This window comes from Ambystoma mexicanum, chromosome 2p, assembly GCF_040938575.1.
Source record: "Ambystoma mexicanum isolate Mex_15411 chromosome 2p, UKY_AmexF1_1, whole genome shotgun sequence".
Classification (NCBI taxonomy): domain Eukaryota; kingdom Metazoa; phylum Chordata; class Amphibia; order Caudata; family Ambystomatidae; genus Ambystoma; species Ambystoma mexicanum.
In genome coordinates, this window is record NC_090923.1 from 314,548,491 (window position 1) to 314,565,598 (window position 17,108).

Below are 17,108 nucleotides of genomic sequence, written 5' to 3' on the forward strand. Positions count from 1 at the left end.
AGTAGCGCAGTACTGTGAGGTCTGTGTGTCGGTATATGCGTCCATTGGAATTTTAGTCCTTGGTCAGGTGTGGTTGAAAGAGCCATGTTTGGAGAGATTTGCGAAATTGAAGAATTGTAGGTGCATTCCAAGGTGACACCAAGCTTGGGTTCCAGAGGATGGGTGCATGACAAGAGAAGGATTGTTTGAGGCTCCACTCTCTGCGGACGAGTTGTGATTCAAGCCGGTTGGTCGATTTGCTGCGTGAGGAGCGTGTGCCATTAGCTATGTGGAGTTTAGATGCCAGGTACGATGGTGTGCTACTCCTCACCGCTTTGTAGCTGATACATGCAGTCTTGTGCAGTATCCTGGATTGGAGTGGAAGCCACTGTAGTTTGCGTAGGATGGGGGTAATTCAGTGAAATTTCCATGCTTCCGTAATTCGACCTTCTGCAGCGTGGTGGACTGCTTTTAGGGGAGTCAAGTGAGCAGCTGGGAGCCCTGTCAGTAGAACATTTCCCCCATTGATGTGCAAGACCACAAGGGCCTGCACTACGGCCCAGAAGCCCTGCGGCTGGATGAAGGGTTTGATTTTTCAAAGGGTAGAGATTTTGAGCCAGGCTACCTGGACCGACTTGGCTATGCTTTTCAGGAAGGACTGATTGTTGTCAATGGTAAATCCTAAGGATTTTGCTGAGTGGGAGAGTTGTGGATAAAATCCTTATAGGCGCACATCATTGAGCCATTGTTGGACAAGGTTTTCAGCACACAGACCGATGAGGACAAATTCAGTCTTGGATGGGTTTAGTTTAAGGCAGGCAGTCGACATCCATGACTGAATGATTGCTAGGTAATCAAGGAGACGAACAATGTCCTGTGTGCTATTTACTCTCATGTACAACTGAGTATTGACTGAATATTGGTGGATGGCTATATATTGGGATCTTTGAGGAGAGTGCCCAGAACCTCCATATAAAGGTTAAAAAGGATTGATGAGAGGGCCACCAGGGGGTGCGCAGATGCCAGAAGCCTAAACCGCGTGCTTGTGACCCGCGAGGTCGAGAAAGTGGCTTGAGGCGCCACTTCCTGACCCCCGCAAATCCCGCGGGACACTTTGCGTGGACGTGTCGTTGGAAGCCCCCCAGGCACCTGGGGAGATGTAACAGGCACGATCGGTGCCCTATGGCCAGAGAACCGCGTGGCTGTGCCACAGGGGGGAAAACAAAAGTAACTTTCCCTGCTTGCGGCGGGAGGACGTGCAGAGTCCCAGTGCGTTCAGGGCACCGTCAGACTAAAGAAACCAGCGACTTGGTCCAGTCAAGGTCAGGTGGGAGGCCCCTGCCCGAACATACAGCAGCGGCCCACATTACAGAGGCTGTAACCCCCCAGCAGACACTTGAGCAGACATAACAGGCCTCCATTATAAGGCCTGCCACACTTGAATCCCCAGGTGGGCCACGAGAAATAGGGGGAAGCCCGCTCCGGGATGCACAGCAGCGGGGGGGGGGCATAGGCCTCATATGACGAGACCATCAAGAAGGGAACTGAGGAGGAGTGGGACAAAGGCAGGCAGCAGGGGCCACCAGTGGAACTCATCGACCCCCTGAGGTACGCAAGGTGCCCACGGACACAGAAAAGTGTGGGCGCCCCAACATCGGGGCGTGTGCCTGCCTCTGTTGGAAGCGGACTACTGCCGGACGACCCTGCGTGGTGGGCATGTGGCGAGGGGGAATTGGCGACCCCAGGCACCACAACCTAGATTCCAGGACTGGGAGGAGTAGCCAAGTGAGAACATGGAGGGGGACAGGACCCCACCACCTAGCTTACACTATTGGCGGTGGAAGGGGACGTCCTGACAGATAAGCCCTAGGCCACTGGGGACCCAAGACACCTGGAGCCGGCTGGAGCAGCCACGCGACGCCTGTAGAACCCATGATATACAGGGAACCCTGAAGGAGTGGGCCCCTGATACCGGGGGCATGTGCCCACCTTCGGGCCAAAAGGCTGACGGCGGCAGAAATGAGAAGACTGGCTGGTGTGGCCCGGTGTGCCCCACTTGAGGCTCCTGGTGGAGGGGAGTCCCCCCCAATAGCAACGGACGGAAGACGGACGAGGAAGGCCACCATAGCAAGCCCAGAGGACGGGATTCCCTGAGCCTGGAGGAGACCAACCTACATACGGGAACCGGATACGGGTTATGTGCTGGACCCCCACGAGCTGAATTAAGACCAAATCAGCACCAGTGATCTAGACCCACCCTAGGACGGGACCCCGGGAAACCCCCGCAGAGGGCTTTCCATGGAGAACAGATGTTATATGGACTGGTCCTCAAAGCTCTCCAGATACGGTTACACCCTGAGGGTGGACACACAGAAAGCAGGTAATAAGGGGACCATGGCAGGGAAGGAGGAAGACTCCATGGCAACAAAAAGGGATGTGGCCTCAATAATGGATGAGATCAGAAGCATGAGAGCGGACACTGGCGGCAAGGTAGACCAGATCACGCAGAGGATTGATAAGATAGAGGGGAGAGAGAGTCCTCCCTGGACACACTGCAAACACAAATGGATGTGAGAATGGCCGAAATAGAGTGCAGGGAGGCTGAGATTACTTTGAAAATGAATGACTGAGAAAAGGGAGAGAAGAAATCTCAGGATTTTTGGGGTACCAGAGAAAGAAGGGGAGATGGGGAGAGACCTGAAGAGAAACCTGTATTAAATCACAAAAATGAATTCAGGGGTGACTCCATGGATGAACTCAAAATTGAGAGGATACATAGAGCAGGGGGTGCCCCTGGGAGTCCAGATCCATTCTTGTCCGTCTCCACAACCACCCGGATAAGGTCAAGATCCTCGAGAATGCCAAGAAGGTGGGACCCATTACTTACGGAGAAGCCAGAGTCACTGTAATTCAGGACCCATCATCCATGACCCTAGCCAAGAGTAGACCGTCAGCCCCTCACCAAATGGCTGAATGAAAAAGGGGTGAGCTACAGATCGGGCTTCCCATTCTCAATCTCGTTTGAAATCGATGAATAGAGACACAAATTGACCATGGAAGCAGAGATCAGCAGAGCGAAGAATGAGCTGCTGGGAGACACAGGAGCACCCTCATACTCGCAGGAAAACAACAGGGAGAGGCCGTGGCAGATCAAAGGCACAAGAAGGAAACGCATTCCCGGAGCCAGCAAGTTCAGGAAACTGAATGCTTCTCCCACATCTGAAACTTGACCTGAGACTGCACCGAGCTTGCATACATACTCAGTTGCCCCACGGTTTGGAGAAGGGGGGTGGAAGGTGCAGATCATGAAGGGGACACGCAAGAAGTAATGGAAGAAGTCTGGAAGGAGTTCTCAGGGTGGGAGTTTGTGGGGTAATAGTTGGGGGTATGGGGCTCAACGGTTATGGGGATTAAGACGAGACAGCCCGATTAGTGTGTCCCGTTGGTGGCTCGACGACACCCGAAGATGGAGAGTGGATGTGAGCCAGGCGCCGGGGGGATGGAACGGGTCGAGTTTAGGGTGGACGTGGATTCTGGAGCCAGTGGCGAAGCTGGGCTGAGGAGAAGCGGGTCTCATGACAGGGTAACACGAAGACCGCATCGGAAGATGGGCAGCAACTGGGTCCCTTGAAAGTTGGCACCCTGAATGTTAAGGGCCTTAACTCCCAGAAGAAGAGATCTTTGTTGGCCAGAGAATTTAAACGATCAGGCTTGGATATCCTTTTCTTACAGGAGACTAAATACATGTAGGGGGAAGAAGGATAATCCCTATTGGATCAGGGGGACATACATTTTGGGTGCTCGGGTCCTTGTAGGAAAGCGGGCGTGGGAATCCTGGTTCGTAAGGCACTTAGGATGGAGGTATTAAAGGTTTGGTCGGGAGGTATTAAAGGTTTGGTCGGATGTAGAGGGGAGAGCCCTTTTGATCTCAGGAAGTATTTGCAGGGTTAACTTCACATTTGCCACGATACATGCCCCTAACCAGGGGCAGCTGAGATTTATGAAGGGTACCCTTCCCAAGATACTTGGTGAAAGCACAGGGCATCTGGTCTTGGGTGGTGACTTTAACACTTGGGCAGATGTGGCGATGGACAGACCGGGGACGCGGGACGGGAAGCAGGCTCCCAGGAAACCGGCCTATGGCGAGATCTGCGAGACGCCAGACCTATATGGCCTACAGGACACCTGACGTCACCTCCACCCCCATGAGAGGGGCTATACTTTCTTTTCACTCCCCCACCCCCACCTCCAGTGGGACCTACATGAGGATAAGACTACCTGTTCACTTCCAGGGAGTTATAGAACGTCGCGCAGGGTGCAAAGAACAAACTCCAAGGGTTCTATATGACGCTGCACGATTCCCTCTTTAAAGAACCAGTGTTTCGGGATGAGCTCCAGACTGAGATTATGGAATTCTTTATCACGAACCACACAGGCGTAGTAACAAAGAGAATAGTGTGGGAAGCGAGGAAGGGGACCTGGCGGGGAATAATGATCAGGGAGGGTGCACCGATGAAAAGAGAGCACGCCCTCATTGAACGTGGGTTGCAGGAGGAGATCAAAACGCTGGAAAAGAGGGCACCAGTAGAGGTAAAGAGGGAACTACTCGCAGAGGCTAGGGTAAAGAGGGAAGAACTGCGACTAGTTGAGGTGGGGAAAATAGTTCTGAACCTCGAATTCCTCAAGCAGGAATTCTATGGGAAGGGAGACAGGGTTGAAGCACTCCTAGCGGCTATGCTTAGGGTGTAGAGAGCAGAATGGTGAGTGTCGGATGTGGTGGAACACAATAAAGTCACAGTATCCGCGCCAGAGCAGATCCAGGAGGCTTTTGCCTCCTTCTATTGGACTCTCTACAAATCAGAGTCTATGCAAGAAGCGGGAGGCGTAAACGCATACTTGGCGGATATAGCCTTGCCCAGGCTGTTCGGAGAGGAGTCTGGGGCCCTCGAGACACCCTTAATACGGGAGTAGATCAAGAGGGCATTAGCACGGATGCATCTTGGCCGGGTGACTATGGATTCTCAGCTGGGTTCTATAAATCATTCCTCGAAGTCCTGATTCCCTTCATGGTAAGACTCTTTAATGATATACTCTAGACGGGTGAGGCCCAAGACTCCTTAACCCAAGCACTTATTACGGTGATACCGTGGAGGGGAGGGACCACAGGACCTGCGGGGCTTATCAGCCCACCCCCCTCCTCAATATCAATGCCAAAATATACAAATGGGTATTTACGGTCGGGCTCGAGGAACATATGCCGGTGCCTTCCGTCTGCTGGCGCCTTCCCGACTCTCTTCCCTGGGTCTCGCAGAATCCTTCGAAGTTCCCACCTCCTGCACGTTCAATAACTGCGGCCTATGGGGCTGAATTGGACACACCTACAAATCCTACAAAGCCACCATTACCAATACTAAAAGAGAGATCTACAATACCCGAATACAGAATGCTAAATCTGGGACCAAAGAAAAATGGACTATCTTAAGAGAACTGGAATCACCTGTACCACCCTGTGATAATTTCACTAAAGGAAAAGCACGGTGTGCCAAAATCCAGAAAGCTCTGTCAGACAAAATAGCCCTACTTGCTCCTATCGCTCTCTCACACAACACGACCACCGCTCTTCTGCCTTCATTCCCGCCCTTCCACTTCTCACCGGTAACTACTGAAGAAGTGGTAAACATAATAGCGGGTCTTAAACCTTCCAATTGCCAGGGCGATACCTGTCCAGCTCCAATCATCAAGGAAGGGGCTGAAGAATTAGCACTGTTCATCACCAACTTGATTAACACTTCCTTTAAAAACTGCCTAGTACCCAACAATCTGAAAGAGGCATGGTTCATGCCGCTCCTCAAAATACCCAACTTAGACCCTAACATATCAACAAATTACTGTCCCATAACGACGGTCCCATTTCTCTTAAAGAAACTAGATAGGGTAGCTTATCTACAAATTCAACAACACCTTGAAGTCAATAACCTCCTAGGCATGAGACAGTTTGGTTTCAGACCTAGGCATGGAACGGAAATAGCCCTCTTAGACTTAAAAATCCAAATCAATGAAGCAAGAGACAAGGGTAATATGGCCATTTTACTCCTTTTGGATTGATAAGCGGCATTCGAAATTGTCGACCACCAAATTCTGACCAAACACCTCTCTACTGCTGCAGCTTTTTCCCCTAATGCCACCAGCTGGATACAGTCATTCCTCACTAATAGAACTACTAGAGTGTTCACCCCCACAGCGGCAGCTGAGCCAGTTCCTATCCATTGTGGAGTCCCTCAAGGATCCTGTGTTTCACCGACGCTTTATAACATTTACAAAGTTCATCTTTGATCGTTTTGGTAACCTGGGTGTCACCTACACCAACTATGCAGACGACACCCAGGTTCTCATCACACTCACTGGTTGCTATGAAAAAGATTCAGAAAAAATAAATGAAATCTATCTCGGAATTCAGGCATGGATGTCCACACACAGCCTCTACCTGAATGACGATAAGACGGAACATCTGATAGTCGGCACTCAAGTCCTGCTAAATAAACTCGACCCCGGTACAAATCCTTCAATATTGATGCATCATCATTAAAGTGGCCAAAGAGGTGAAAAACCTTGGAGTCTTTCTAGACTCCTTCCTCTCTCTCAAAAAACAAGTAAACTCAACAGCATATACTAACAAACTAATCAACGCCTGCAAATCTTTTTTTATCCAATAACAGCTGCCTCACACTAGCAAGGGCCCTGATCTTGTCCAAAATGTATTACTGTAATACCCTATTCCCTTGCTCTACTGAGCATAACCTGAATAGATTACAAGTTCTCCAGAACAACGCCCTTTGCTGTGCTTTGAACATTCCACGCTCCAGTCACATCTCATCCATCAGACAAGATTCACTTTGGCTACCAGTACGTGACAGAATCAAACTGCATACACTCATCATCAAGCACAAATGCCTGGCCAATACAGCCCCCAATACTTAACCGATACATTCTCAAGACATTCCTCCTCGAGATCCATTACAACATCCTACCTCCACTGCCTCAATATACCCAAGTACAATCTAACAACGGCAGGGGGTTCAAGCATCCCAGTTTTAGCAGCCAAGTGCTGGAATTCCTTCCCCACTGCCATTCGAGCTGAACCATCTTTCTGGACCTTCAGATCTAGGGTGAAAACTTGGCTCTTTACCCAATAATATTAGTACTGAAATTGTATAATCTAGCTTCACTGTACCCCTGCTTACCATCTGCACCCCGGACTTGCACTATAATACAAACCAGTTTCAAGATTACCTGCGGTAATTGTATATTTTGTAATTTTTTGTATGGATTCTATACTATACTCTGAGATGTCTTGTATCTTTACTTGTTCAATTTTGCAAATTCTTGTATGTATTTTTGAACTCAATGAATATCTGTAACTCTGTAACCAAGCTATAAGCACCCAGATACCGTTTAAGTGCGCTATAGAAATAAATAAACTAAACAGGAGACAATCCCTTCTCTATTTGTATACTTTGTTGCCATTTGTAACAATCTGAGTCCTTTATTGGTTTCCCCTGGGTAATCCTTGGATTTACCCACGGCCTCCTAGTTTTTAGTATCGACATGGTTAATACTCCAGTTCTTCTTCATCTCAGTACTGACCATTGACTTACGAGGTTCTGCTTTACAGCAATAGACATATATAGTCTCAGAGTCAAAGTAAAGATTAGAATCAGACAAAGGGTCTAATGGAGGTAGCAGTGTGATGTGACCTGGTATGCAACCCTGTATGTAGACGTCGTTCTCCCTGGGCTGTGAGTGTCCCTCCCCATGAGATCCTCCCTCATTAAACCACCCCAGGTAGCCATTAGGTAGCAGCCTCAACTCTGTGTCCTCATGAGAAAGAGCTCCCACTCGGGAAAAAGTGACGACATGTAGTGAACCGTCACACCACACTAATCAATTTTTTTTAAATTATTATTTATTTGTAATGCGCCGGCAGCCTGCAGGCATAGGGGCACAAACATAAACACAATTAGTACGGAACATTAAGACGTGACAGAGATGCCAGGGAATACTAATCTGACTAATCTGATAGAAGGCAATCAGTTGAAAAGATTCTAAAATTATCCTAGTTTACTTGCCTCACATTGTTCTTTTCTATGAATAATAACATTCTCATATTGTAAATATTTTTCAAAGGTTTGCATACTTCTGTGACTTTATGGATCAACATCTGAAATAAGTTTCATTTACAGTGAACTAAGAAAAATGTATTGGCAGCGAACCAATGACCTAATTAAATATCAAATTTAAAATTATTAATAGAAATAGTATCCAAAGAATTATACAGCTGTACATTTGACATTAAAAGCTGATAAACAAGCCCTGCTGAATTCTACCCCATTTCTCTCCTCACTCAATGGCCTGTTATTTGCTTTCCCTCTATTGTTGCAAAGGATGTAGATAGCTCATTTCATTACCTTTTTTCTTTGTCCAAGTTTTGAAAATTCAACTCCCACAGCTTTCGTGCCTTCAAGCAAAATCTTCGTGACAAATGTTTGATCTTCTGCATGGACATTTGGGCGTGGTAATGCAGGTCGCAGGTAAGCACTGGCTGTGCTCCACCTCTTTCCTATACATTTAAGGGGGACATAAAAAACATTAAGATTTCTGATGAAATTTTAAATACATTTATAAAAATATGAGTTACTACAAATGACAATTTGTTTGTTTGATGAATTCAATGCATATTTTAAAACTAAAACAAGACCCACTTAAAGGGGCTTCTGTGTTCTTATATTGCATGGTGAGTTTTATATAATGTTTGAATTCATTAAAATATGAAGAGAGAATGCGCCAAAATAATTTTTAATATGGCAGATATAGCTGCAAATATAATTCACATATTTGAATCACACAAGCAACAACCTATATCATACAAACATTAAACTTGATTTCGGAAATCATAAACAACCTCCTTAAAGATCAGCTGTTGAGACCTCTTCATCGTAAACGTTCTTCTCCTATCCCACTTACAAAATGTCACGGGACTGATAGTAAGGGGTTCATTGTTAGTATGGCTCCAACGATAAAAATCAGATCATATTTGAGACACTTGCTATCTGCTGTATTTTTAAAACACTGCATGCAATACATACCTCTGGCTCATGGGTGGAAATACCTCCTTAAAATATGGAGGTATTGACCCATAATATTATCTCCACTGGAAAAGTAAATGTTTGTGTTTGCTCCCTGCAAGATAAAGAGGTTGCCCCGTACGTCTAGGGGATATGCACACCCATTGCACTTACAGGATGAAAACAGGCAGAGGAGCCACACAAGGGGCTGAGAATCTGAGACTATATCTCTGCTTCTCACATTATCACCCCTTCTGTGCATAGAGATGCACAATGCACAGAAGGGTAATTCCAGCCCGGTCTGCATACTTTCTACACGGGACAGTAATGGTGTGAATGACTACTGTCCAACATGAATTTCTTCTGCTCAAAAGGGCATAGAATTGCATGTTTACATTTGAGTAAAAATGAACCTGCAACTTCAATGGGAAGAACCACTTCAACATCAGTTGCTAATTTCGTTTGAAAGTTCGAGGGATATTAATTAGCTAGGTCGGGTCTGCAACCTGTGGCTCTGCAGATGTTTTGGACTAGGACTCCCATGATCTATCACCATTAACTATGCTGGTTGTGGCTGCTGGCTGTTGTAGCCAAAACATCTCGAGTGCCAAAAGTTGCAGACGCCAGAGCTAGGTGCACCCAACAGTGTTAGATTGGGGTAGATCAGAAATAGCATTTGTTACATTACTTCATGGCTCTAGCAAAAGGTACTTTCTATGAGCATACAACATGCAATGACAGTCATTACTGTATGCAGCATTCATAATGGGCATAATTTCAAACTCTTAACCAGTCAATTAGTCTAAGCCTATACATTTGTTTTTGACTGTGCAGTTCCAGAATGCCTTCTGTGGCATGCGTAGTGGAAGTTGGGAACATAGATTGGCTTACTGCCTAAAGACTATGCTGAAGCCAGGTCAGATATGAATCTGTGGATCAGCAAATGGGTAGCTGGGAACTACAAGGGCTGGAGGCCTCATATTACTTCTTGCCCCTATAGGAGCTCCATATGCAGAGCCAATAAGACAGGCATATTCCTATAGTTACAAGTACCATCGATCAGGATTTTGACGAGATAGTCACCGCCCTAAGGTGAAACCTATGAGTCATAAACATTTCGAAAATTCGATTGCTAATAACCTTTGACTTGGTGGACAAAAAGTTTGTCACGGGTTTCCACAAAATTGACATTTTTGGAAAGTCTTGATAAAAAAGAAAGTTATTAAGAAAGTAAAAAAACACTGTTTTCGGCCTGCTGCGGTTCATTTCCCATAGACAAAAAGTCAAATGTTTGGTCGGCCTTACCTCAAAAACCACTGGGCGGATTTGGACCAAATAAGAAACTGATTACTGGACTGGTTTGGGGTAAATCTGTCCAGTAGTTTTTAAAATATCAATGGCGAAGGGGGAACACCCTGCTCCCAAAAAAAATATCCAAATCACCCATGGGGCTTTACAGCAGAGAAGCTTTTTAGAAATGAAAAGCAGACTTTTTTTTTTGCTCGCTGCAAAAGATCACTGGGGAATGCAAAAACTAAAAGTGCTCAAAAAGCTATTTGGAGGAGGAAAAAGGATGCAATCTCATCAAGCTAGAGGTGGGGAGAGGGAAAGAGGACACCATGTGAGGTTGGAGAGTTGGGGGTGGTCTGGGAAGCCAGTTAGAGTTCAATTATTGGGGGAATCACGCAAAATTCCTGCTGCTACAACTGAAGACATGTTATCAGGGAAATACTGGGGGAATCCCGCGGGCATGGGAAGTTTGTGGCTGTTATATGTGTAGTTGCTGTTATCCTGTGGGAATCGGAAGACAGTGGAAAAAAAAATATTTGACACCTATAGTGATCACATCTACTAGGCAGGAGGTTATGGGTCTTTGTGCCAATGGCCACGGCCAACATGTACAGCCTAAGCCGAAGCCTATTTGATCCCAAAGAAACCTATTGGTACAACATGTACAGTAGCCAAGGGGCGAAGGCTATGGCTAGTGGTCCCCAAAGAAACATATTGGTGCAACACGTACAGTGTCCAAGACCGAAGGCTATGACTAGTGGGCCCCAAAGAAACCTATTGATGCAACATTTACAGTGGCCACGGCAGAAGGACATGGCTAGTGGGCCCAAAAGAAACATATTGGTGCAACATGTTCAGTAGCCAAGGCTGAAGGCAATGGCTAACTGACCCCAAAGAAAAGTATTGATAGAACAAGTACAGTGGCCAAGCCTGCAGGCTGTGGTCACTGGCCATGGCCGAGGGCTATGGCCGGTGGGCCCAAAGAAACCTACTGGTGCAACATGCACAGTAACCACGGCCAAACACCATGGCTAGTGGGCTCCAGAGAAACCTATTGGTGCAACATGTACAGAGGCCACATCCTTTTACTGGCCACAGCTGAAGGCCTTAGCTAGTAGACCCCAAAGAAACTATAGTATAACAAAACACTTGACCTTCAGTGAAAAAACATTAGTTAAGAGGGAGTTAAGGTGATCAGACTTAAGATGGAAAAAAAGCATAGCGACAAAACCTTTGAAATTCAGTGAAAAAAACCTTGGTTGAGAGTTAAGATGATCAGAATATTCAGCACTAACATTTCAAGCAAGTCCACCTTAACTTTGCACCCCCTGTAGCATAGCGTATGACCACAATGATGACATCATACATGGCATCACTGATGGCATCTCTAATGACATCATATTTGACATTACTGATACAGGTTTGATTCATTACATTTTGAAATATGAAATCTCTGCTTTGTTACATACCATATTTACATGGTTAGTATAGCTCGTTGGCAACGTGCTCGTCTTGAAAGCAAGACGACGCAGAGCAACACAGGTTCAAATCCCAGATCTGCACTTAGAAACCTCTTCGGTATTAAGCGTGTTATAATTATATATGTACATATTTCATATTTACACAGTACAATGTATTCTGCCCTTGTTACTTTAAATATAACAAAAGGTATACAATTGTAAGTACATTCAGGTATTATTACAAAGAAGAATGGCATACAAGCATTTATGTATTTTGGAAAGAAATCAGTTATATTTGAATAGAGAATCATACTTTATTTTCAAAAGAAATGACAAAAGATATTAGCAATAAAATTGCTATATTTATAGTTAAATATTTACTTTCTAATCTTAAACTTCTTTTCTATAAGTGTAATTATGTAGTACAAGTAACTTTTGTATATTAACCAGACTATGAATGTGTATATTTTTTTAAATCGTATATTGATTTAACTAAATCTTTACTCGTGAATGCATTCAGAAGTGCGAAAGTCACTGTTCCATAACTTCATACAATCTATTTTTTCATACATTTGTTCTAAACATATTAAATATTTAAAAAATATATAAAAATGTACAATGATAATATTTCATAGTAATGAGAGAGTACCCTAACGGAGCATAATTCTAGGTTAGTGTCCTGTGCTTTGCCACTACTAACTAGAGGATAACTGGAGAATCAAAGACGAAAAATATACATAACCCATAACTGGGATCATCATGTTTTGCTTGATCTCAACAACCTCGTTCTTGCATATATGAGCAAGGCTTGAATATTTGTGTTCTCTTTCTTTGTCCCTAGTGCCACTTTAGTTCAGCTTCTCCCAATAACTTAGAACATGCTTTTATGAAACGTACACTTGCCAAGTACTCAGAAGTTCTCCATTGAAAAGACTGCCCCATATTGAGTCATAGGGGCTCTTACAAGTTTTCCGGTATCATGCCGGTAATTACAGCGAGATACTGGCAAACTGCCCCTACTGTTCCACCGCCTGATATCCCAGTATTACCGGGATATTCCAAGTGGCGGAAAAGACGGTAAATCCCCATTCCGTGGAGTCCGATAGGACTCCACAAAGGGGATTGCTACAATTACCGGCACTGGTAATACTGCGGCCGGTAATTGCAGCATTCTTTTGCTGTTGGGGCCCCGATTTACCACCAAGTCAGGCCTGGAGGTAGATCCGTGGTACCCACTTGTGTTTTTCCTGGTATGGAAAAAATGCTGGTACCGGAATTCCCATCAATTATACCAGCATTTTTCCTGTACCAGGAACCTCATAATGAGGCCCACCGTCTACAATCCAAAAGTCCCTGTAGAGTTGGCTTAGGAATGTATTGCGCGTATGTTAGCAGTTTGTTTACAAAAAAGGCACAGATGTTTCCAATTTTCCATCATCCCAGGAAACTTGCATACGCAACAGATCCGTTCTTTTCTGGTAATATCCCTTCTTGGACCCCAGACATCTAGGGTACACAATTGGTTAAATATGAAATGCATGAAGACCGGTCGATATGTAGGAGTGGCTGACCATGTCAGGAACCAGGAAGGTTTGAAAGAAACTACTCCATATTACATCCTATTTATGTTACAACATTCATACATTCATTGTGGTATAAATTTAGACTTGTAGAGCTCCTATTTATTAACATTCGTCCTAGCCCTTTATAGAGTGAGGATTCTGGAGAATTTCGTTTTTATATATGGTTCTGAGTTGACATAGCCATGGATTGATTGAATACACAGTTCTGTCCTTATGGCTGCCATGTATTTTATATTTATTTAATTTCCTATAATGCACCAAACGCCCATAGGCCTCAGAGTGTAACAAACAGCAAAACAAACACAGAGAAAGATGCACAGAAAGTCAATTATTCACAAGCATCAGTATTATAAAACAGAAAAGTCAACAACTAGCTTCAGGTCCGATGAGGCTCTCTACAGGTCATTACAAATGGATGAATAGGATGGCAGGTTACTTATACCACAACCCACCAGTATGAAATGCATGCCGTCCTGAGTGGACCACTGATCTATGTTGTTATGTTAATGGGTTTTTATAAAGCGTTAATTCGTAGAAAGCATCATGGGATCTATCTTAACCCTTCGAATGATTTTGAGGTCCGACTTTCTTACAACACCTGGGCCAGTCTTTTGACGTAACAATGCTAGCACCTTATTCCTCAAGGCATCTCTAGTTTGATATCCCACTGATGTCTCTAGATTGGTGATGATCACGTTTCTGTGGTTCTTAACGTTCTTCGTCATGAAATCATCGGCAATTGGGGGCATAAAGGTTTTACCAATACGCATGTTCTTAGGTAAACAATATTTAGGGTTAATGATATTCTGTTGAACCGGTAACACTGGGACATGGACAATCTCTCCTTCAATCTGCAATGTTGGCAAAGATGGGTGGACTTGCTTTCCAATGATGATGGACGTAACACTTGCAGATTTGGTAATGGTGTTTGCTGTTTCACCGTTTTTTTGATCTAATAGCAGTTTTGTAGGCTACAGCTCTACGGTAGTCTGACAAAAATTATCCCTATTATCCATAGCAATTATACCCTTCCAATCCACTGAGAATTGATTTTTTCGCAAGGGGCCAGGCAACTCTGGTTACATTGGGATATTTGAGAATTCTGATTTATATAGGTTTGGGATGTCTGATCTTTCTTATCTGTAGTCTGATTCCATTGGCAGGACTTCATCTTCTTTCAGTGGCTGAAACTGCACTGCCAGTTTGTCATTACATAGTTGACATGAATCGAGAAGCAAAAATCTGTAAAATGTCTACATAAATTAAGATCTCAGATTAGTTTGTCCTTAATTGGCAGCCATTGTATAGAACTACTTGGATCAAATGGACAGGTTTATATCCTCCTTCAGACGAGTCTGGGGAGAATTGCACAAGGGATTCCATGTCAAATATCTCTGTTTTGTCTAATGTAAATTGATCATGGACTAGTTCGTCTGTAGACATACCAACAGAGCCTTCTTAGGGAGACATCCCCTCTTTTCAATATTGGTATTCAGTTTAGTGGGAAATTTTCCAGTACCTGGTGAGAAGACCTGCAAACAATCAGAAACATCCTCATCTGCAGAAAGATATGGACTTTACTAGCTTTAGCTCTAATTTTAGACATACAGAGGGCAATGAAAATAAAGAGCAATTAAGGCTTAATAAAGATCTAAAACCAGCGACAAACCACTCTGATAAGGACTTAAAGTATGTCTTTCTCAACAGCCCCAGAGCCAATCCCAAAGTGATCATTAATATATTATGATCTCCAAAATGAGTGGAAGCACCAAAGGCAAAGCCAAGACTCCCAAGCTGCCAGTACACCAATGGGAAGACTCAGCAGAGTAGCGCCACAGCAGCCTAGACCGGCAATGCAAAACTGCAGCATCAGGACGGCCCGGAGAAAATAGAGGGGTTGGCAAGACAATTCACGTCACGCCAGATAGCGCTAGCCGGTACACAGGAGGCACAATGGGCATTGGAGTCCCAAGCCTGCAAGCCCAAAGGGAAGGGAGCCCAAGTTGCTATCAGCCGACAAACACCAAGCCAACTAGATGCACCGGAGCGAGCACGCGAAGGAACGTGTGCGTGCACGCAGCCGGCTGCCTCCGTCAGCCCTGTAGAAACATAATTTACTTTTAAATTATTTATGTAGTGCAACCACAGACCAGTAGGCGTTAGAGTGCGACAGAACACAAGAGACGCAATAACAAAGGGAGTCCAACAAACAGTCATAGTCTAAGATCATCAGTCAAAGCTGCATCGGAGATTAAGAGAACAATCAAGTTTTCAGTTCTTTCTTAAATAGGACCAAGTAGACCTGGCCTCGCAGCGCCGGAGGGAGCAGGTTCCAGGCCTTAGGGGCTGCAGTAAAGAAGGCTCAATTTTTTACCTTCTTAGTTTTTCATCTGGGTAATTCTGGTTGGTTGACCTGAGGGTTCTGCTATTAACCTTATTAATAATAAAGTCTTGTACATAGAAAGGCATAAGGCCCAGTCTGCATTTAAAGGTGATAACCAAGAGTCGAAACAGGGCTTGCGTCTCCACAGGAAGCCAATGCAGAGAATGCCTAGCCGCCGAAACATGATCACAGCAAGATAGTCCAACGACCACTCTAACCACTCCATTTTGTACAACTTGAGGTCTTTTGGTATCCGCTTTGCAGAGTCCGACCAGAAGACTACTGCAGTAATCCATCTTTGCCCCAATAATTGCTCTCGCAATGATTTCAGCACTGTCCCGGGATATAAAAGGTCTGAGATGCGCCAGCAATTTAACATAGTAGACTGCTGCCGAAGCAAGACTACCAACATGAGCCTTGATATGATATATGTTATTTGTAACACGCCTATACACAAGTGTTTCAAGGCGCGAATACACAAGTGTTTTATGCTTCATGTTCAGCAGCTGGCCAAAAACCACTCCTAGAACTTTTACTTTCACTTCATATTTTGTACGAAACCCAGATCAGAGAGGACCTGCTCTAATTCTGCCACCAAGTCGTCATCTGCATGACCCAGCCAATAATTAAAATCCCCTAATAAAACAAAAAGGGAATTAGGCTTAAGAATAGCCAACAAATAATTAGAAAGTGCCAAAATAAAATTTTCAGTTAAAGAGGGAGGCCTAAATATCAAGAGAAAATTGACAGTGGATTCTGCATTAAGACCCACTTTAATGTGCAAAGATTCTATGCCATCCATAATTTGGCCACGTACTTCCCAGATACTCAGCTCTGCTTTAAAAAAATCAGGAGAACCGCCCCGGCCCCCTCTGCCTTCCAATCTGTCCTGTCGTAACATGACATAACCCTCCGATATATCTGAATTGAGGGATGGGCTCACAGCACTAGAACCGTTAGTGCGCAAACATTGATATTGTTCTGTTCTATGTAATGACAGACCTCATGAGCAGCTTTAACCAGAGATCTGGTGTTCAGAAGCATGCACAATAATTTAGAAACCGGGGTAAACGAGCGTTTAGTATACTCATGTACTGCGGTTCCTACCTCTGGCATTTTAGTAACCGAGGCAGCGTTACCAGTTGAGGGCAAGATGGCATCCATCAATACTCCCCCTGAAGCTCCCAGAGCAACCGATGCATTAGGAGGAGACAGAGCAGCCACCTCCACATCATTCGAAACACAATTAGGGAGGTTTAGCGTTCTTTTCCAAATAATGGTTTCTATACGG

General features: G+C 44.8%; 1 protein-coding gene across 4 annotated transcripts in view; it reads right to left on the reverse strand.

Annotated features, from left to right (window-relative positions):
- Positions 1-17,108, reverse strand: part of CHDH (choline dehydrogenase) — a 1,156,730-nt gene that overhangs the window by 599,230 nt on the left and 540,392 nt on the right. For all 4 annotated transcript variants that reach the window (XM_069643628.1, XM_069643627.1, XM_069643629.1 and 1 more), the window contains one exon: positions 8,445-8,596. In XM_069643628.1, coding sequence (XP_069499729.1) covers positions 8,445-8,596 — 152 coding nt within the window. The remainder of the gene's footprint in view (positions 1-8,444; positions 8,597-17,108) is intronic.